This window comes from Mustelus asterias, chromosome 4 (assembly GCF_964213995.1).
Source record: "Mustelus asterias chromosome 4, sMusAst1.hap1.1, whole genome shotgun sequence".
Classification (NCBI taxonomy): domain Eukaryota; kingdom Metazoa; phylum Chordata; class Chondrichthyes; order Carcharhiniformes; family Triakidae; genus Mustelus; species Mustelus asterias.
The window spans coordinates 14,447,858-14,470,751 of record NC_135804.1 but is presented as its reverse complement, the minus strand read 5'-3'; the positions used below and the strand labels follow the sequence as shown (position 1 = coordinate 14,470,751).

At 44.1% G+C, this 22,894-nt stretch overlaps 1 protein-coding gene across 1 annotated transcript in view; it reads left to right on the top strand.

Annotated features, from left to right (window-relative positions):
• Window positions 1-21,970, top strand: part of emc8 (ER membrane protein complex subunit 8) — a 30,681-nt gene extending 8,711 nt beyond the window's left edge. Inside the window, exons 2-5 of the mRNA XM_078210594.1 lie at window positions 4,644-4,720; window positions 8,101-8,170; window positions 8,596-8,690; window positions 12,206-21,970. Of these exons, the coding sequence (XP_078066720.1) occupies window positions 4,644-4,720; window positions 8,101-8,170; window positions 8,596-8,690; window positions 12,206-12,365 (402 nt within the window). The 3' untranslated portion in view covers window positions 12,366-21,970. The remainder of the gene's footprint in view (window positions 1-4,643; window positions 4,721-8,100; window positions 8,171-8,595; window positions 8,691-12,205) is intronic.
• Window positions 21,971-22,894: the final 924 nt, after the last annotated feature.

The following is a 22,894-nucleotide window of genomic DNA, read 5'->3' as shown; positions in this document are numbered from 1 at the left end:
GCTCTCTCGCGCACGTACTCGCGCTCTCTCGCGCACGTACACACGCGCTCTCTCGCGCACGTACACGCGCTCTTTCGCGCACGTACACCCGCTCTCGCGCACGTACACGCGCTCTCTCGCGCACGTACACGCGCTCTCTCGCGCACGTACACGCGCTCTCTCGCGCACGTGCACGCGCTCTCTCGCGCACGTGCACGCGCTCTCTCGCGCACGTGCACGTGCGGCTCTGACTCTAGCGCACGTACGCACGTGCGGCTCTGACTCTAGCGCACGTACGCACGTGCGGCTCTGACTCTAGCGCACGTACGCACGTGCGGCTCTCACTCTAGCGCACGTACACACACCGGCGCGCACGCGCTCTCGTGCACGTACTCGCGCTTGCTCTCTTGCACACGTACACACATGCGGCTCTCACTCTCGCGCACGTACACACACCTGCGCGCGCGATCTCTCGTGCACATACACTCGCGCGTGCTCTCTTGCGCACGTACACGCGCGCGCGCTTTCGTGCACGTACGCACACCCGCGTGCTCTCTCGCGCACGTACACACACCCGCGCGCTCTCTCTCGCGCACATACAGTTGTGCGCGCGCTCTCACGCACGTGCACACACCCGCGCGCGCACTCTAGCGCACATACACGCGCGCACGCTCTCTAGCGCACGTACACGCGCGAGCTCTCTCGTGCGCATACACGCGCGCGCTCTGTCTCGGGCACGTACACACACCCGTGCGCTCTCGCGCTCGTACACGCGTGCTCTCACTCGCGCACGCGCTCTCTCTCGCGCACGTACAGACGCACGCGCTCTATCTCTCGCGCACATACACGCGCGTGTGCTCGCTCTCTTGCGCACGTACGCGCGCGCTCGCTCCCTCTCGTACACGTGCGCGCTCCCTCTCGCGCACGTACACACACCCGCGCGCTCTCTTGCGCACGTACGCACGCGCTCTCACGCACGTACATGCGCGCGCTCTCTCGCGCACGTACACACACCCGCACGCGCTCTCTCTCGCGCACGTACACACCCGCGCGCGTACTCTCTCGCGCACGTGTAGTCGCTCGCCCGCGCTCTCTCTTGCGCACGTACAGACGCGCGCGCGTACTCTCGTGCACGTACAGACGCGCGCCCGCGCGCGCTCTCACGCGCGCGCATGCTCTCTCGTGCACGTACAGACTCGTTTTCGCGCTCTCTCGCACACGTACACGCGCGCGCTCACTCTCTCGCGCACGTACACACGCGTGCTCGCTCTCTTGCGCACGTACACGTCTTTATCTGTAGGGTGTATTGTGCTGTTTTGAATTTCTAATTACTGCAAGAGTGTGGAAGCCTGCACAATGAAGAGGGTGGATGGAATGAGCAAGTGCTATTCATTTGCTGCGACCATAAATCCAGTTTTCAGTTTGGCCCCGATCATAAACCCAGTGTCATGCTTTGTTTAGAGTGGAGTTTCGGATCTCGTGTCATCATCATATTCACTTCTCCCCTCACCCCATCCCACCACTAAACAAGGTTCCTCATGGGAAATCTAGTTCAGAAAATTAATGAAAGTGATATTGGCAGCCACACTCAAAATGGTTAAATTGTGGTTGGGTGTTGGGATGTGAGATTGTATTGAGTTATAGTTCACCAAGACACAGTTGATGTGGCAACCGCTTTTTTCCATGCCCATTGAAGTCTGGAGCTATGGATAGTGATGGTAGAGACTCCAGCTTGCCATCACATGGCTGAGCAGGAATCTCTCCTGCTCTTATCACTTGCTATAGTTAATCAACCAGTTTGGCCGCATTATGAAGGCACTTTTCCTCACCGTCAAGTCCTGGAGTGACCATCAAACCCAAAATTTCTGACTTGAGAGGCAGGGATGCCACCAACCCACATCACCACAAGACCTCTCTCTATTGGGTCTGTGTAACTGGAGATTATTCTGGATGGAAGGATGTTGGGTGAAGTGCGATATAACTCTTGAGGCCAGCACTTCAATGTTTGCATAAATTGTCTGAAGAGTTGCTAGTAACTTCACCTTGAAGATTGTGGACAACAAAACAGAAAGATGGACTTGACTGAAGCAGCTTTAGAACAATTTATTATGTGGAGTTGAGCATACAATTGGATGATGCAGTATTAAAGTTTATATATATTTGGGAATACAGGGCAGTCTGTTTTACATGATTTGACATTGAATTAAATGTTCTTGCTCTCTGCTTCAAGTTCTGCATGTCTCAGCAAGGATTTTTCAAGTCTGATTTGGTTAAGATCTGGTGACTTTATCTGTAGGGGGGCAGTCTGAGATGTAGGCAGAGCAGGGAAAATATTGACTGGTGAGTCTTTGTATAAATATGTCAACATCCAGCTAATAACTGGGAGTTGTCACAATATGAAATGAATGTTAAGTTGCAATAAAGGGATATCTTCCTGAATAGAACATCGATTAGGCATTTATAAATTCCTTCCTGGGATGTGGGTGTTTCTGGCTGGGCTGTTGCCCATCCCTAATTGCCCTTGCTTAAACTAAGGGCATTTAAGAATCAACCACGTTGCTGTGGCTCTGAAGACACAGGTAGGCCAGACCAGGTAAGGGTGGCAGCTTTCCTTCCCTAAAAGGAATTAGTCAACCAGATGGATTTTTTCAACAATGGTTTCATGGATCGTTAAATCCAAATTTTTTTTTTTTAATTGAATTCAAATTTGATCGTCTGCCATGGTGGGATTCGAGCCTGGATCCCCAGAATGTTATCCTGGATCTCTGGATTACTAGTACAGTGACAATGCCACTATGCCGCCACCTCCCTCATTTAGTTGTGGTACCTGCGCACTCAGGAGGATGCAACTGAGCTGGGAAAGGTGTTGTGAATAAATGCTAGTGTATAAAGGAGTGGAGACAAAATGGATTCAATTCACTGGGTTTCTTGAAGTTGGTGGTGGAGGGTGTAGGGCTACGATGACATGGGCCAGTTGGCATGATTTGTACTGGCACAACACTATACCTGAGCAGTGGTGACTAAAATGGGAAGAACGTTGTTCAGGTAGGAAACATTACTGAGGGTTTTGAATACCATGTCAAGGGAGGTAGTTGGGCGACCTATCAAATATTTGAGAGATTAAAGTTAAGCAAGTTTCTTTGGATGAGGAACACCATTGTAGACAACTGTGAGGACCCCAGCGGGTCTTTAATATTTGATAATTGAGGTGCCATGCTGACAAAATGGGCTGAATCGTTGCTCCCTATTACTAGAGAGCTATTCCCCCTATGTTTTAGTTGCAGCTGTACAACCCTCTAATGATGAAGCCAGCTGTGTATGCGGTCTCTTCAAATGTATTTGATGATCCCCATGTGTTCAGAATGAGTTTTTCTTTGACTGGTGAGGACAGCATCGTATCGAGCACTGATGTTTGAACATCCTGCTGAACCTCATTGACATGTAAACATAGGCAATATTCATATTGTCCTGCTACTCCAGCTCATTTCAAATATATCACCCCACCCTTCAGAATCTTCCTAAAGTATTGCGTCTCTGGGTACCTGCCTTTGTCTCTTATCATCTCTCTACTCTCTTTTCTCAGTCTGTATGATAAATAGCTTGTGCTCAATTGTTTTTATTTTTGCCAGCGTTCAGTCTTTCTTCACCCCATTTCCTCCTTTCTCCGACCTCGGTGTGTTACCACTGACTGCTCCCGACTCACCGTTCTGTTCCATTAAACTCTCCTGTCTGCTCAACTCCTGCACCTGCACACACCCTGCCTTCTTGATCTTACTATCACATAATTGTCTCGAGACCTCCCAATGTTTCTGTTATTCAGTAGACTCTGGTTACTTCCTTGCTTTCATTCTCCTGCAAACTTCTATCTCTGGAGGTAACTACCTACTCCCCTGGCACTGTCCCAACTGCCTGCATGTTTCTGACCTATCTTGACTGCGAACCTCTGGCCTGTTTCAGATTCGATGGCACCGGTGGCAGTGGTTAGCATTGCTGCCTCACTGCGCCAGGGACCTGGGTTCAATTGCAGCTTGGGGGCCACTGTCTGTGACCAGTTTGCGCATCCTCCCCTTGTCTGCGTGGGTTTCCTCTGGGTGCTCCGGTTTCCTCCCACAGTCCAAAGATGTGCGGGTTAGATTGATTGGCCATACTAAATTAATCCTAGCGTCAGGGGGAATAGCAGGGTAAATATGAGGAGTTATGGGGAATAGGGCCTGGGAGGGACTGTGGTCGGTGCAGACTCGATGGCCCAAATGGCCGCCTTTTGCACTTTATGTTACTTCAGATTCAATGTCCTCCCACCTGATTTTCTGCGCTGTTTATGGCGTTAAATTTGCACCGCTAAAGTAATAAACACTATCCTGTGCAGCTGTCGCTGCCTTTTTGTCTCTTCTCTCTCCTAATTGTTTATTTTGCAGTCCGTCTCCATTGCCCTATTGTTGCCTGGCTTTTCTCACCGCTGTTTCCAAAAGGCAGTTCCTCCTGGCTTGGATGGTCACACCATACGTGTGCTCTCCCAGATTTCATCGAATCCTCCATTTACCAGAGGAAATCCTAAGATGTGGCCAGTGACGGGGAGAATCAGGAGCCACTCTTTTTTTTCTGTGTAGCAGGTGGTGCTGTATGCATAGCTGTTTTCTAAATGCCTTTATTCATTTTGCTCTCAGGTTGATTCTTGGTGCAAAGAAAATAACTACATAATAGCGGGATACTACCAGGCCAATGAGCGTATGAAGGACACCAGGTGTGTAAAAGTTTTGACATTGTAGGTAAACTTACACAATCTCAATTTTAAGCTCGAATTGTACATCAAATATTCTGGATTCCTCAAATGTCCCTCTGCCTTCTCCTTTAACTAGGGAAGATGGTAGATCAGCTCGCGTGAGTGAGATTCTTCAATTAATTCATGAGGTGTACAAAAACAACATGCTTGGCTTCCTGTTGTTCGTGGATTATGTACTCCCGAGGGGAGAGGTGAATCATGAGCTCCATTTTTTTAGGAAAACTATTTCCCATGGGTTCAGCACCCAAAGGTCCACGAACACACTGCCAAAGTTGCAGCTTGTAGCTTCTGGCATTTATTATTCGGCGCATTGCATAGAACCACTTTTTTAAACTGAATCACGTGCTTGAGGAAGGTTTGTATAAGTGTGCACAACAGTATGCAATTTTTAAAGGTTATTTATTATGTCACAAGTAGGCTCACATTAAGTTACTGGGAAAATCCCCTAATCGCCACACTCCTGGCACCTTTTCGGCTATGCTGAGGGAGAATTTAACCAATGCACCTAACCAGCGTGTCTTTCGGACTGTGGGAGGGAACCGGAGCACCCTGAGGAAACACGGGGAGAACATGCAGATTCTGCACAGACAGTGACCCAAGCCAGTAATTGAACCCCAGTCCCTGGTCCGCTGAGGCAGCAAGTGCTACGCCACCGTGCCGTCCCACAATGTAGTTAGTGTAGTTGCAATGAGGATCTTGCATAGTTAAATGGTGGCACGATGGCATAGTGGTTATCACTGCTGCCTCACAGAGCCAGAGTTCGATTCCCAGCTTGGGTCACTGTCTGTGCAGAGTCTGCACGTTCTCCCTGTGTCCGCGTGGGTTTCCTCCGGGTGCTCCAGTTTCCTCCCACAGTCCAAAAGACGTGCTGGTTAAGGTGCCTTGGCCATTCTAAATTCTCCCTCAGTGTACCCGAGCGGGTGCCGGAGTGTGGTGACCGGGGGATTTTCACAGTAACTTCTTTGCAGTGTTAATGTAAGCCTACTTGTGACACCAGTAAATAAACTTCTCAAAACTTTATATGGTCATATACATTCGGGTGAGTGGGAAAACAGGAATTATTCCTGGTCAGGGTTCTAGCATTTTGCAGGAAGAAGTAAAATGGAGAGGATGCAACAGTAATCGGAACCAGTTGGTATTGTGTTTAACAGGCAATCCTCGTGATAGGGATTTGTGGCAGTAGGGAGATTTTCTCCAGTTCCATGTACCGTCTTTGGTACTTTGAATGTCCAGCAATTGTTTACACCACATATTTGTAATAGGGAATGTTGTGAATATGCCAAAGCAGAGGACTACATATCATCATACTGTGAGATCTGAGTGTTGGGAATTCATTGTGTAAACTGAATCCAAAGGATAGCTGTGCTGTTGATTGCTTTGCATCCTAAAAGGCTTGATGTGGTACAGGACCAGGGCATGTTTTGGAATGGGTTCTTGAGATTATTGTTTAACGAGTACTGAATTAACCCTCAGTGGTGTTGTCAAAGGCTCGAGACTAGCTGACTTGTTTTTCTAGCTTTGTATCATGAGCCATTTTACTGGTGAAGAAATTGAGTAAATGAAAAATAATTCTGAAGTTCTGACAACGACATCTACTCATCTTAATCTCGCTCCCATTTTTAAGTATGTTTCCACAAGATTGCCTGCAACAAGCTGCTTGCAAGTTATTTTCCATCATGTATTTCTGATTTAGCACAGGAATTATTTTGGGAATGTGTTTCACCTGGAAGTCTTTGGACGTGTAGTCACATGATTGCAGATCTCCCAGGACTCAAGATGATCATTGCATGTCAGACATTAAGAAAACAGAATAATTGCTGGTATCTGAGATGTGCCTTGATAGGAAGCACGCACTAGTTAAAGAGACTCCAGTCTCCCCACCCCACCCTGCAATGCAGCTTGTACAGGATGTTTTGATTATGATAATTCTGGAGGCATGCTTCAATGAAACAATTGAACTAAGAGAGCAAAGAAAAGTATAGCACAGGAACAGGCCCTTCGGCCCTCCAAGCCTGCACCGATCCTGATGTCTGCCTAAACTAAAACCGTATGCACTTAGGGAGTCCATATCCTTCCATTCCCATCCTATTCATGTATTTGTCTACTTGCCCCTTAAATGCTGCTATCGTGCCTGCTCCCACCTCCCTGGGCAGCACATTCCAGACATTCACCACCCTCTGTATAAAAGAACTTGCCTCGCACATCTCCTCTAAACTTTCCCCCACGCACCTTCAACCTATGTCCTTTAGTACTTGAATTTTCTACCCTAGGCAAGAGCGTCTGACTATCCACCCTGTCCATGCCACTCATAATCTTGTAAACCTCTATCCGGTCACCCCTCAACCTCCGTTCCAGTGAGAACAAACCGAGTTTATCCAACCCCTCCTCAAAGCTAATACCCTCCAGTCCAGGCAACATCCTGGTAAACCTCTTCTGTACCCTCTCCAAAGTATCCACATTCTTCTGGTAGTGTGGCGACCAGAATTGTACATCTACACTTGACAGTAATAGTCCAAGTGCTCTTTTATAATTTCATTATTCACCAAGTATTTGAATTTTTCACCTATCTTCAGTTTATAATGTTCAGTATTGTATCTGTTCCTGTATAGATTTGACTTGTATACGAACCCTTCATGTTCTTGGGCGGTCAGCTCAGTAGGGACACTAAATCTTGTTGTGGGGGAGAGCAAAAATAGTAAATTAATTGAAGAAAAGGTTGAAATGGGTGTCGATGTCTAACAAGATTTTTAAGTTCAGTGTTTGCATTGACTGCAGGGATGGGCAGTGTCACAATGGCCTTGCAGTGTGCTTGAGGACTCTGCTCAGAACCATTGACGGCGCAGAGGGTGTTTTGATGAAATGAGTTCTGAATAGGTATACATCCACAATCTGTGGGACCCAGAAAGGAGTCTCTCAACACCAGGTTAAAGTCCAACAGGTTTATTTGGAATCGCGAGCTTTTGGAGCGCTGCTCTTTCCTCGGGTAAGAAGGAACAGTGCTCTGGAAGCTCATGATTCCAAATAAACCTGTTGGACTTTAACTTGGTGCATTGAGACTTCTTACTGTGCCCACCCCAGTCCAACGCTGGCATCTCCACATGGCTGCCATGGACACAGTCAGACCTGACTATACCTTTTGGCAATTTAAATCAGAGTGCAAATGTCTGAATTTTTGAAGTAATTTAGTTTGACAACTCAAATGGTGTCAACAAATGACCCCAGTTTTTCTTTCCCCAACACTGGCGCCTCGCACCTTGCTGACAATATTTGCATTGAAGAAGTCTGGAATGATTGACAAGTTGACAGTTTTGAGTTATGTTTTTCTTCTTTTCCTTTTGCAGCCCAAACCAGGTTGCAGAAAAGGTTGCGTCTCGGATTGCAGAAAACTTCACTGATGCAGCCCTTATCATGGTATGGTATTGTACGACTTAATGTCTCCAGGAGCACAAGTTGCTGAGGAAGAAATGGCAGTTCGCCCGTGTTGAATTTTGGGACAATTGGCATTTTGTCGCGGCCGTTGGAAAATTCTCAAATTTGGATTGAAATTCCACTTTTAAACTTGATAATTTGAAACCCGTCTTATTTCATTCTCCCCCCCCCCCCCCTCAACGGAGCTCCCTGGGTCAGAATAGGAATAGCCACTTGGCCAAGGTACTGGATGGCTGATGATCCCTGTGAGAATAGCTCAGCAAACCTGAGCACCTACAGGAGAGATAGAAAAACCTGGCATTAGAGGGGAGAGAGAATCGAGACCGCGTCCATTTATGAGATGTAATTCTGCAGTGCTGTTTGTGGTACTTTGTCTCTAGTTCTAATTCTAAGTCCTTTTTTATTAGGTGGACAATCACAAGTTTACAATGGAGTGTGAAGAACAATCGATTGTAGTGTATGAGCACCATGAAAATAAATGGCGATGCAAAGACCCAAATACGTGAGTATAGATGTTTTCCCAGTGAAACAGAACAGTGTTTAACACACAGCGGATTTCTATCTATTCAGTTTGGTATCAGCAATGGCTGTGGTATCATTCATCTTTGAATCAGAAGGTTGTGGGTTCAAGAGCCATTTCAAAGACTAGAGCAGAAAATCTGAGGGAGAACTGTACTACCGGATAGAACGTTATACTGAGGGGTATACAGCCCACGTAAGTGGATGTATAAGATCCTCTGGCATTCCTTGGAGGGTGGGTGGAAAGGGAGTTCAAGTGTCCTGGCCACCATTATCCAGTAATTAACATGAGGTGGCACAGTGGTTAGCACTGCTGCCTCTCCGTGCCAGGGACCCAGGTTCAGTTCCGGCCTCAGCTCACTGTCTGTGTGGAGTTTGTACATTCGCCCCGTGTCTGCGTGGGTTTCCTCCGGGTGCTCCGGTTTCCTCCCACAATCCAAAGATGTGCAGGTTAGGTTAATTGGCCATGCTAAATTGCCCCTTAATGTCAGGGGGATTAGTAGGGTAAATATGTGGGGTTACAGGGAATAGGGCCTGGGTGGGATGGTGGTTGGTGCAGACTTGTTGGGCCAAATGGCTTTCTTCTGCACTCTGACTTAACAACAGCACCGAGAAAATTGCAGTAGGCCTGGCAGCATCTACGGAAAGAGGAGTTGATGTTTTAAGTCCAGTATAACTTTGGAACGGTTGGACTCAGTTTCTCTCTCCACAGATGCTGCCAAAGCTGCGGCATTTTTCCAGCACTTTGTTTTTTTTTATTTCGAATCTTCAACATCTGCAGTGTTTTGCTCTTCTGACTTAACAGTTCAATTGGTCATTTATCTCATTGGGATCTTGCTGGCTGATGGAATTTCTTACATTACAACAGCCACTGCAGTTCTGGCTGAGAAATGTTTTGGGATGTCCTGAGGTTGTGAAAGAAGCTTTGTATAAATGCAAGCACTTTTCTTGTATCCCAGAGGAAGTGAGAGATAATTGTTTAATTGTAATAGATATGTGAATAGTTGACATGCTTCTAATATTTGTAATGCATTGTGCAAAATGGGCTCCTAACGACAAGGGACATGGTCTGTCTTAAAGCAACACTTTTATTTGATTTTTAATATATAAAATAAGACCTGTATTTGCTAACTAGGTAGTTTGCTTTTCTCTTTAATTTGTTACTAAATACAGGTACTGACCTCTCCAATCCAGAATGCTTGGGACCAAGTCATTTCTGGACTTTGGAATTTTCTGAATTAAAGCATGACACTAAAATGCCTCACCACAAATGCACAAATCAAAGATTTTTTTAAAGGTTTATTTACTAGTGTCGCAAGGCTTACACTTCAATGAAGTTACTGTGAAAATCCCCTAGTCGCCACACTGCGGCGCCTGCTTGGGTACACCGAGGGAGAATTTAGCATGGCCGATGCACGTAACCAGCATGTCTTTCAGACTGTGGGAGGAAACCCACGCACACGGGGCAAAGTGCAAGCTCTGCACAGACAGTGACCCAAGCCAGGAATTGAACCCGGGTTCCTAGCACTGAGGCAGCAGGGCTAACCACTGTGCCACCCTGGAAAACACTCTAGATATAAATATTTACCGAAAGTTTAAGAACAAAATTCTAGAAAATCCTTTCAATCAGGAATCTTTTGATTTTGTTCCTTTTCTTGTCCCCTCACCATTCCCTTGAAGCCAAACTCTTTTGTCATTCAATCTTGTCTGACTTTCACAGACCTTTTTGTCGTTGTCCCACTGACCCATTGCTCAAAACCTATTATCTCAATTCTGATGAAAGGTCACCCTCCTGAAACATTAACTCTGTTTCCCTCTCCACAGGTGCTTTCTAACCTGCTGAGTATTTCCAGCATCTCCATTGTTCTACTTTTCAGTTAATTAAAAATTGTTTGACTCCTCCAATACTGTAATTTTTCACCTATCCTCTCCCACAGTTCTGCATTAAGATAATGCCATGAGTTGCTTGGGTACGCTCAAAAGTTCCGGACAAGAGAACATAAGAACTAGGAGCTGGAGTTAGCAATTGAGGCCCTCTAGCCTGCTCCGCTGATCACGGCTGATTTCATCTCGGCCTCAACTCCACTTTCCTGTCTGTTCTCCATAACCATTCAGCCCATTACTAATTACAAATCTGTATCTCCTCAAATTTACCCATGTGCCAGCATCTACCACACTTTGGGGTAGTTAAGTCCACAGATTCACAACCCTTTGGAAGAAGTAGTTTCTCCTTATCTGTTTTTAAAGTTGATTTTAGTGTCACGAGTAGGCTTACATTAACACTGCAATGAAGTTACTGTGAAAACCCCCCAGTCGCCACACTCTAGCATCTGTCCGGGTACACTGAGGGAGAATTTAGCACGGCCAATGCACCTAACCTGCACGTCTTTCGGACTGTGGAAGGAAACCGGAGCACCCAGAAGAAACTCGCAAGGAGAATGTGCAAACTCCACACAGACAGTCATCCAAGTCGGGAATTGAACCCGGGTCCATGGCACTGAGGCAGCAGTGCTAACCACTGTGCCACCATGCCGCCCTTGTCAAATCTGCTACTCATCCTAAAACTGTGACCTCTTGTTCTAGATTGTCCCACAAGAGGGAGCATCTGCTTTGCATCTACTTTGTCGATACCTTTTATCGTCCGATGTACTTCAATTAGATAGTGTATTACCTTGAACCTCTCTGAATTTACACACTTTCTGGGCTTTGTTTTTGCAGAAGCTATTTTAAATTTTTTAAAAAAAATTTCTCTCTGCTGCGTAGCAATGACGGGCGCATTTTGTGGAACATAACTTTGCAGGAATTTCTAGCCAAATCCGAAGCTTAATATGCCACGTACCATATTGTTGTTCTATGAAAGCGACTGCAAAGTATGTAAGGGAATTTTTCTCTTCAGCTCAAAAATCGTTGCAGAAATGTATCTAGTGTATGACTTCTGCAGTTTAAATTTTCATAAGCAAATTAGATGTCATGTTTGAAGTAAAAAGCTCTGTTCAGCACATTTGTGTCGTGGCTGTTCCTAACTTAGAATAAAGAACTTCTAGGGCAGAGAATGGGATTAACTCATTGTTAGTTTGGCATATATTTCTTGAAATATAAAATTGAGTGTAAGAACTAGGAGCAGGAGTAGGCCATCTGGCCCCTCGAGCCTGTTCTGCCATTCACTAAGATCATGGCTGATCTTTTCGTGGACTCAGCTCCGCTTACCTGCCTGCTCACCCTTAATTCCTTTACTGTTTGAAAATTTCTGTCCTTGCCTTAAAAACATTCAATGAGGTAAACTCAACTGCTTCACTGGGCAGGGAATTCCACAGATTAGCTGAGACAGAATTGTCAACACCTGAAAGAATAAAGTAACATCTTTCTTCAGAATGAACAATGAGAGGATTGTATCCAAGATATTTCCCAGCTCCCAGTGTTGACTTCTCTTGGAATGAGCCCTGGGACATACAGCTGGTCATGTATGTATGTATTTGATAAGTACTTTTCCTTTTGCAGTGATTTCTGTGAAGACTGGCCAGAGGTGCAGCGAATCACAACCTGTCTCCTGGATGGTAAATCCTACGACTCCTTAGTGGATTTTGATAACCACATGGATGATCTCAGGAATGACTGGACAAACCCAGAGATCAACAAAGCTGTTCTTCATCTCTGCTGAGACAGCTTCCTGCGAATGTTCTCGGGGCATTCTCTGGTCGACGGGGACCTGCAACCTCCTTTGGTTGCAATGAGCGACCCTTAATGAATGTGAAACCTGATAAGTGGTAAAATGGAAACGTTAAGCACACCAGCTTACTGTGCTAAGAGATAAGTGAAATGTTTCAAGCCTTCTCATAATTGGGCCGTGGGTCCCTTGGTTTCCACAACAGGACAGTAGGCTTGTGATCAAACCGCACATCATTTTTTTAGTTAAATAGTTTCAGTCATAAAATCAAACTTTGGGCATTTCAAAAGGAGACAAGTGAATTATGTGAGATTTTTAAAATTTGCAACCTTAAATGACTTCAGTCTGTTTGTTTTAAGGGAAATGCTTTTAGAATATTTGATTAAATGAGAGTTTAAGCACCTCTTGACTGAATGTCCTGTAGCATGTGTTTGGTTAATTTTATTACTCCAGTTGTGTTAATATGGTTCATCTCCAGTTTATGAACGATTAAACGTGGGCTAATTTACAAATTAATGGATGGGGGAGAAGATTTATTTTTCTCACTAAATTAACTGAATAAGTTTTTTTTTTGACCATGCAGTTTAAAAGCCTGTGTGAAGTGTCCCTCCCTGAAGAAAGATCTTCCAAAATGTAATAACACCAGTGGATAGTAATGACATTTTATGCACAGGTGCAATGGTGTGTTGCAAGAACAGTAACAGAGGTGATGTTGGGATTGGGACTTTGTACAAATTGCATTGCAACAATGACTAGATTTCAAAACTCTTTCACATATATATATATAAAATCTTCCATACCCACAAAATATTTGGTACAATTACATCTTTTTATTTTGAAACTGGAGTTGCAGGTGCAACATTATCCCAGTTTGAAAAATTGAATTCTTGAAATTGTATTCAAAACATTCTAAATCCTTGGTTTAACCATGAGTATCTCTCTCAATCCTTACATTCTTGTAATCTAGAAGTGAAAAATGTTAACTTTAATTTAAAGCTCCGTGAATCCAGTTGATCAGCGTGATCTAGTTTAGTTGCGGAATTGAGCGCTGTCAAAAGTTCCATCCAGTTTGAGAAGTTATTTTCACGTTGCGCCACCTGAGCATTTGTATTGGCCCAACCAATCTACTGCAGATTGCGGTATCTGTATGTAACTTGTGTGATAGGCAACTGACCTGACTTGTTCATAAATTTTTGTTAAACAAATCCCATGGTTCAAGATTGGGATTGATTGTTCTGTCATGAAGAGTTTATTCTGGATGTGGCTGGTTTTAATGTGTAAATAATTTGGCAGCAAATCTTTGGTGGCTTGAATTTTGTTCTGGCCATTTTTCTTCACTCCAGCAGCTTTTGGGATTACAACTATTCCTTTATGCTCCCCATCTTCAGGTTATGCCAAGTAAAATGCAACACGGCAGCAAATTCATATTTTGGAAGAAATCTTTGCGATTTTGCAGATACCACCGCAGTTCTTACACAGTTAACTCCGTTGCAATAATCCATTGTATAAACCTGAGTGTTTTTGTTTATAACTGCTCCATTAGTTCTGGCGATCACTCCCAGAGCTTTTATAACTCTGGACTGTATCTGATTCCATATCCTGCATTCACAGATTGTAGTATGTTGAACAAAAAAAAAGAGGAACACTATCAAATCCAAACACCACTGCATTGTGTCACATATATTTATTTCACAATTGAACCCATGTCTTTCATCTTTTTTCAAGCTTTCTGCTCTGCAGATTTTTTTTTAATGTGTTGGAATGTTCTGTGTCTCCAGACTTGAATCCAAGTTTGTTTCTCTGGCAGCTTGGGAGATATACAATGCAGACGGGCTCAACTTCTCGAGGTTTAAGTAATTATAAATAGCAAAGAAAAATGCAAAATTAGATTTTTGAAACAACTGCCTCCCAAACTTGGGTGTTTTTCCTTGAGCAAAACTGCCAGCAGCTGAGCTGCCATTAACCTTGTGGCCAACTATTTTCAAGCACTTAATCACAAGACGGCATCGACAACCAGCCTTTTTCCCGCATTGGGGAATGGAGGATACCAAGCTAGGCATTATATAACAATTCATTGTGTATTTGTAAGCTGATCTTTCTGTGGTATTAGAGAAGATACTTTACAAATTCTTGAATGTGTGGAACAGTTGCTAGCTTGGAATTCTGAGCCGCTTGCCTGGGAGCAATGGGTAGGAGATTATTTTTGATTTTCTCAAGATGGGAAAAGACTCCTTTTCAGAAAATAGTCAAACGGGTCGAGTTACTGGGAAATCAGATTTGCTGTTGTGGGTACATTTGGATCATCACATTGCACCCTCCCATCATGTGCCTTGCTGAAATGTGTTCAGGTTAGAACTGGTCTGCCTTTACTCTGCAGCCACTTGTTGCTTTTCTGTTGCATTAGGTCTTCAACACAGTGGGAGGTTTTCACAGGGCAAGTTTACAGAGCATGACCCAGATATCCTGGTCATCGTCTCGGCTGAAAGAGAAAGTCATACCACCACCACCAGCCCTCCCCCAAGTTAGTCACTGGATCTTATTTTTGAAGTTGGGTTGCAGACCTCATTGGCAAAAGCCTGGGGTGGGGAACGTGATGAGGGCATGACCCAACCCTGTTCCTATATGGCTTTGAGCTTTATTCTAGCAAACTGTATGAAAATCTGTTCATAAAATGTATATTCAAAAACGTGAAGGAATAATTTGGTCTTTTAATGAGCTTAAAACTTCTCTACCTCCTGCATCTGCACCCCTCCATCACACACCCCCCCCCCCCCCCTCCATGCCTCACAAGGGGTAACAAATTGAGTTTTTTTACTTTTTCCACCAACAGTTCCAACCTTCAGTTTTTAGTTTCACTCATTAAAAACATGCTCACACCAGTGATTACAAGGACCTGTAGGGTAATGCAGAACCACTTAGACGACGTGTGGAGTAAGAAGTGGTGGCATAAAGGGCAAACTATGTGAAGGATAGGGAAACAGAGGCCTTAGAGCAGCCCTTCCCAAACATTTTTTTCTGCTGCACTTAGTGGAACCCCGAAGTACAAATTGCAGAGGCGGGGAGTAGGGTAGAGGCTCAAACAGCAAGGATACAGGCAGAGGAAAGAAAAACAACTTTTCATGCCAACCATTTAGCCGAGCATCCGATCCCAGGATTGTCAAACCGGAGTTGCCGCTCCACAGCTGCCAATGCTACAGTGGAGATCATGACCCCAGTTGCTGGTTCCATGACTTCAAATGGGGGGGTGGAGGGGCTGTGACCCAGATTTTGAGAATCCCCACCTCACACTACAAAGATGGAAATGCAATCGAATGCAGATTCAAGTTGGACGCAAAAGGCAATGGAATCGAAAAAAACATTTTGACAGATTAGCATGGTTAACTTCCCTTTTCCTTACTCTGATCTGTTTCTGGCGGTGGTTTTATTTCACATTTCCAGCAGTTGATCAGCTTAAGAAAAATCAGAATGTAGACCTAACTTTCCAGAGAAGTGCCCCATTTGGGGGAGGTGGGGGAAAGAGAGTCACTTGATTGCAGCACAAATGGGGCACTCATATGCTCCATGTTCCTGTTTTTCTCAACAGGAACCACCAAGTTTAATCCGACTTCTAAGCGAATATCTGGCTCTGCTCTGTTCCTACCCCCAGCCCCACCCTCCCGGCACAGTGAGGAATGTGAGCATTGTTCTACCGTCAGCGAATGCATTAAAACAAAAATTGTTTTGGCACAATGGTAACATTTTCAGCTCCTGAATCTGATGCTGTACGGTCATGCCCCACAGACATAACCGCACTATCTTGACGACTAATGCATTATTGATGCAAAGCTTCATTGTAAGAGTCTTGTACATGAGACTTTTTGAGTCCCTGTCGACCCTTAATCCTTAGGTTGGTGTTTTTTTTTAAAAAACTCTTCTCACAATTGAAAGGGAATCATAGCTTGTTCTGTTAAGCATTTATCCCTCCTCAAATTCTGAAGAAATTATATTTCTCGTCTCATTTTTATTTGTGGGATTTTTCTTCTTTTTGCCAATTGCTGCAATTCTCTGTTGCAGCAGTGCACAGACTTAACTGTTTAATTATCTGTCAGGGGTGGCCTGTGGTTGTGAAAGGCTGTAAATGCAAGTCCTTTTTTTATGACGGAACATATTGTAATTCCAGAGCTGTTATACGCCAGCTCTTTGAGAGGTCATTTCTATTCCATGCTATCTGTTAGCTTTAGTTCCAAATCTTAATATGTACAAAGGCTCCTCCAGTGCCTAGATACCAGTTAAAAATGGCCTGTGTAATTGTAGCTTGCTTCCTGCTTAAGCAGTTGGCCTCATTAGATCAATTCTAATCACAGGGTGCTCAAAAACTCCTAGGCCATGATGGACAGAATTTAGTGGAGCAAGTTGGAGTGAGCATGATGGTGGGAAGCCAGGAAAATTTGGCAAGAGTACTTGATTTCCTGGCATTGGAAAAACTGTCTCTTATCTTGGTGGAAGCAGGTATGGCCTCACGTGGGAATCTCTCCTGCTTGTAGTGGGATGTCAACTAGCGTCATTAATAAGCCACTGATTCCTGAGCCTGACTTGTACAAGTCTCCCACTCCTCCTGAAGGCTGCCAGCAGCCTACTTTTGGGGGAAGGGGGCATACCTTGTTGATGGACATGATTGAGAGACCTGGCATTGGGGTGGTTTGGGAGAGGCCACTGAAAGCTACCCCTGTGCCCTTGCTGGCAACCCCAATCCTGTGCCACTTGTCTGTCTGCAGTGATCCCTGGCAAACCCCTCCCAGCATAACCGGCAGCAGTCACTGGTACTGCTGGCCTCTTGTCAGCAAGTTATGGGGGCACGATTTCTGCCCTCTTTGGGACTTTGATCCCATGGAAGGACTGACCGTTAAGTTATTGTACTCGCGTAGCATTGGGTCTCCTGGGAAGAAGTAACATGGGGCTCCCATTGGTTCTCCAATGTGTTGGGCGGGGGGGGAGAGGGGGAGAGAGAGATGGACCCCTGTCACAGGAACTAAACTTGCATAATATCTTCTCGTTGTTCCTTCAACACTTGTATTTTTTTAATAATGTTGTTGAAATACTTCACAGGGAATGGTTGGGGGCCATTTAAATTTCAGGGGAAGTTGGGTAAATATTTGAAACAAGGAAAGGTGCTTGACAGTGGGAATAGTTTCCAGTTGTTCTAGCATATCTCAAAACAGGATGGGTCACTTGTGTTTCCACATGGTAAATGTTTCTAAACCCCAGCCCTTAAATCTGGTGAGAAGTGGTGACCATACAATCATTCTGGTTCTGCAAGGAAATCTCAATTTGAACCTCCGTCTCGGTGTCGTTTGTGAACTCCGTTTCTTTGTACTTCAAATTAACCTCCTGCTCAGTTGGCTGAAGGTGTTGCAATATTTCCATAAGTTATTTCTGTGTCTGGACTAGCGTTTTGCTGCCTAACTTGTGATTAATGGGTTTTTCTAAAGCTCTATAGGTACCAACCACCATTTTAATGTCCATCGTTTCAAATGGCAGAACTTTGAAGATGACAATTTGAGGATGTTTTATTACACACTGCTCAAGATTATATTGAAGTTGTAAAAGCATATTTGTAATACACTAATACCAATGCTGTCATCTCAAAGACTATTGTGATAAAAACCTAAATAAATAATTGAAATGGACATTTGACGTTGTTTACTAAATGTGCTGCAAAGATTTTGAAAACTTGGATAGCACAGCAGGTTGGAGTTCTAGTTTTGACGTTTGAGGAGCCTGGACAGAATATCCAGCATTGTCGGAGTGCAGGAGTTAAATCCAGTAGAATGACTGACTATTAGGACAAGCAAAATGCTGCAGAACTGGAAATCTGCAATTTAAAACAGAAAAGGCTGTTGCTCCCACCACATCCTGACGTGAATATTTCCAGAGTTAACATTTCAGTTTTATCATCTTTAGTCAGAATTGGTAAAAAGTTAGATGATGGGTTTTGAGCAAATTCTGTCCCCCGCCCCCGCACCCTTTTGGTGCTTCTCTACTAAAAATCGGCTATCAACCTAAAAGTCAACACTCTTCCCCCTCCACAAATGTTTTTTAATTAATGGGATGTGGTGTCACTGAGTAGGCCAGCATTTATTGCTCATCTGTAGTTGCCCCTGTAGGTGGTGATGAGCTGCCGCCTTGAATCCAGGTCAGAAACTCAAGTGTTTTATGAAGTCTGTCCGGATCATAGGTTTTGCACTGTGAATTTGGCTAGGAGGAGATGTTTCACTTTTGGTATGATTCAGATGGGAGAGTTTTTAATCAAACAAAGTTTATTTATTTAAGAACACATTTAACACGTAGAAAATTAGCAATAGCTTTTACCAATTACAAACAGAAAAAAAACCATGACATTGTCTAAACTTTAACAACGAAATGCACTGTTCCAATACAACAAACCTCCTTATGAACATACACCTGCCACAGGTTTAGCACCGAGAATAAGAACGCTCACGTGACGCTGGAATTTAGTCCTTTGGTTGGAGAATTGAAACTCTGACTTCTCAGCCTTGTAACTTCCAGCAGACCTCAAGGTAGAGATAATGCTACTGCTGACCTCTAACCTTTAGCCAGCAAACCACTGCAAGAGACAGAGGCAATCCTTGCCTCTAGTTACCAGCTAGCAAACCATCAACAGCAGAACTTTCACTCCACAGAGGGGCAAGGTGCACACTTGTCAGTCTGGATTCCGCGCAGTTCCTAACCAGCCAGCATCCAAAAGTGAAAACTCTTGGGAGAGAAAAAAAACTTGTCCCACCTGGCCTGTCAATAATTCTTCCCACAACAATTCAAAAGGCTCTAAACTCCCCGAAAGTGCATTAGGCCCAGATTTAAAATAAACACGCCCTCAGTTAAAGCATTTAAACAGCAATAAAAGGACATCTAAAGCCAAAAGCTTGCTTATAAACAGAGAACATGATTTAAAAATACATTTAAAGGCACAGTACTGCCACAGACTGCAGTCTGTGATGTAGTTACTCATGTGCTGTTAGGAAGGGAGTTCCATGATTTTCACCCAGTGACCATGAAGGAACAGTGATACATTTTCAAGTCAGGATGGTGAGTGGCTTGGAGGGGGCCCTCCAGATGGTGCTAGTGATGCTGCTGCCTTAATATTTCTCCCACTTTGTTTTTACAAATGATGGACACTTGTTTCTAAATAGTGTGTTTTTTTTAACTCCCCAATAGGATAGTATTGCATATTCTGAGGTTGATTTCCTGGGTATTCCTGTGATGGTTAGAACAGTATTTGGAATGCAATAATTGACTGAAATCAGGAGCACTTTGAGCGAGAGAAGGTAGAGAAAGGGGACAGAATGCTCATTTCAGTTCCCAGTGCAGTAACTCCTGATTGGAAAGCACAGATCGATACTGTTGTTCGCTTTTCTCCCCCCACCCCACAAGTGTCCTAATCTGCTGACTCATCGCTATCGACCAGTATGGTGTAAAGGACATGAAGGTACAGTAAGGGTAGGAAAAACATTTGAAACGATGATATAGCAACTGAGCTATACCTATCAGGAAAGAATGAACAGGCTTAGGTCTACTGAAAAGAGAAGGATGAGGGGTGACCTCATCGAGCTTTTTAAAATTCTGAAAGGTTTTGATGATGTTTCCACTTGAGGGGCAGGGCAAAACTGGAGGGCACCACTACAAGATGGTCACGAAGAAATCAAGAAGGAAATTCAGAAGAAACATCTTACCTGGAGAGTGGTGAATTGTGGAACTTGCCACGGGGTGTAGTTGAGAATAGTATAAATGTATTGGGAGAAGCTAGATAAGCATATGAGGTCAAAGCGTTATTCTGATAGTAGATGGAATACGGATGGAGGCCATTCAAGCTTTCCTTTCAAGCCTGTTTCTGTAGTGAAGACTACATACTGGATGAAGGGTAGATGGTATTTGTGGAACTGTACTCCAGCTGGAGCTATCTTTGGGTGATGAAGGGTGATGGTTTATATTTGGGTGGGAAGATATAGCGATCCACACATGTATCCTTACTAGTGAAGTGGCTGCTCATACATTGAATAGTTTTTCTAGTTGGTTTCCTTTTTGACTTTCACTGATTCAGTCTTTCATTGACAGTCGTCTATTTATACTGTGTAGAAAGTAAGAAAGACTTGCATTTATAGAGTGTCTTTTGCAAGCTCAACATCTCGAAGCACTTTACAGCCAATTCATTTTTAATCTGAAGTGTAGTTGTTTATAATGCAAGAAACAGTGGCCGGTTTGCACGCAGCAACCTCTCTATCATAGCCATATGATGATGACTAGATGATCATCTGCTTTAATTCTTAATTAGTGTCACAAGTAGGCTTACATTAACACTGCAATGAAGGTTACTGTGAAAATCCCCTAGTTGCCATACTCTGGCACCTGCTCAGGTACACTGAGGGAGAATTTAGCATAGCCAATGCACCTAACCAGCACGTCTATTTGGAGTGTGGGAGGAAACCAGAGCACCACGCAGACGCTGGGAGAATGTGCAGCCTCCGCGCAGACAGTAACCCAGGCTGGGAATTGAACCCGGGCCCCTGGCACTGTGAGGCAGCAGTGCTAACCACCGTGCCGCCAGTTTGCACGCAGCGATGACTGATGGATAAATATTCGCCAGGAATAAATCCAACTCTTTTCCAAATCACACCATAGGATTTTTCACTCTATTGGAGTCATCACCTCCCTTTAACAAAGAGAGTGCAGCAGAAGTGAGTCACCTGACTTAAAGGACCAATGGGAACTGAATGTGAGTGATTGCCCCAGAGAGAGTGTCCCCTTTCAGGCAGCTTTGCTTCTGGAACCATGTTGTAAGCATATAAGAACTGGAGTTCTTACTGGAGTGCAGGTTAGGTTGATTGGCCACACTAAGTTGACCCTAGAGTCAGGGGTATTAGCAGGGTAAATATGTGGGGTTACGGGAATAGGGCTTGGGTAGGATTGTGGTCAGTGCAGACTCGATGGGCCGAATGGCCACCTCCTGCACTGTAGGGATTCTAAGATTAGTAGGTGTCTAAAATTGAGGTGCAAATTGCCATATCAGAAACATTGTTTACCTGGGATCAGTGGGGTTATACAAATGATAACTTCTAAAGGCAAGGAATTTGAGAGATGTAGACAGTTGAATCCACAGGGCGGAATGTGAAAGTGATAGGACAGTATAACTGCTAGCACCCTTATAGGGGAAGCAGGCTAGTTTTCCATCTAACAGTCCATCTCAATCTAATCTTCAAAGAGGACAATTGCATCTAACATTTAGAGCCATGGCAGATTTCAGATAGTCTCTAAAAGACGCAACTTTGTGCTTTCACTGGATCAGGGAAAGACACTTTCCCAGACTTCGTTATCAAAGCTGTATTCTGTGGTAACTATGAGCTGGATTTGACACGAGTCACTATGGTGGATGTTTAGGAAAAGGGGTGTCTCAGTGTGTTCAGGGAATGTGGGTATATCTTGGGAACAAGAGGTAATTTTGGTTGAAATGGTGTGATTAATTATTCATGTGCTTGTGTCATTATGTATATTAGATTTGTGTGTTTTTCTTTTTAATAAATACTCTTTATTAATTGTTTACACCACAACTGGACTGATTCCTTATTGGGTTGTGCACTGTTCCTCACATTCCAAACAAATATACACCAATAAGAATCAGTGTTTCACGTTTTATACTTTGAGGTTTTGAGACACTCTTGCAGGTAACGTCAGTGGGGTTCTTAACGTTTACATTCACTTCCAAACTCGCGACCACTTTCATCTAGAAGGACGAGGGCAGCAGACACATGGGAACATCACCACCTGTAAGTTCCCCTCCAAGCCACTCACCATCCTGACGTGGAAATATATCACCGTTCCTTCGTAGACACTGGGTCAAAATCCTGGAATTTCCTCCTAAACAGCACTGTGGGTCACCCCACAACACGTGGACTGCAGTGATTCAAGAAGGCAGCTCACCACCACCTTCTCAAGAGCAACTAGGGATGGGCAATAAATACTGGCCTAGTCCGTGACGTCCATATCCCACGAATGAATTTTTAAAAAAACTAACTTTGAAGTAGATCAGGTGAGTTCTTCCACATTGTCCCGGCCAATATTTATCCCTTGACCAACATTTTCCTTAAATCTGGTCCTTTAACTCATTGATAGTTCTGGGATCCTGCTGTGTAAAATTTGGCGGACACATTTCCTGTATTACAACAATTCAAAAGGAGTTCATTGCCTGTAAATACAGTTTGGGTTGGAACGAGCATGAAGTGGAAAACACAATATTGATGCAAGCCTTTTGCAGATTTATCCATTAATACTGCCAATCCTTTGAATTTGTAAGCATTTGAAATTGCATGGATTTGTACTGGGCATATAACCTTCTCTTGTAAACATCACTCTTTATTCTGACGTTAATCTTTGTAAATTGGGAAAATCTCAGATGCAGCAGCTTGTCCTGCTTTTAGCTGTTTTTATTATGAAGGGATGTTACATTTGGGCTGAGTAATAACTGAAGGAGAAAA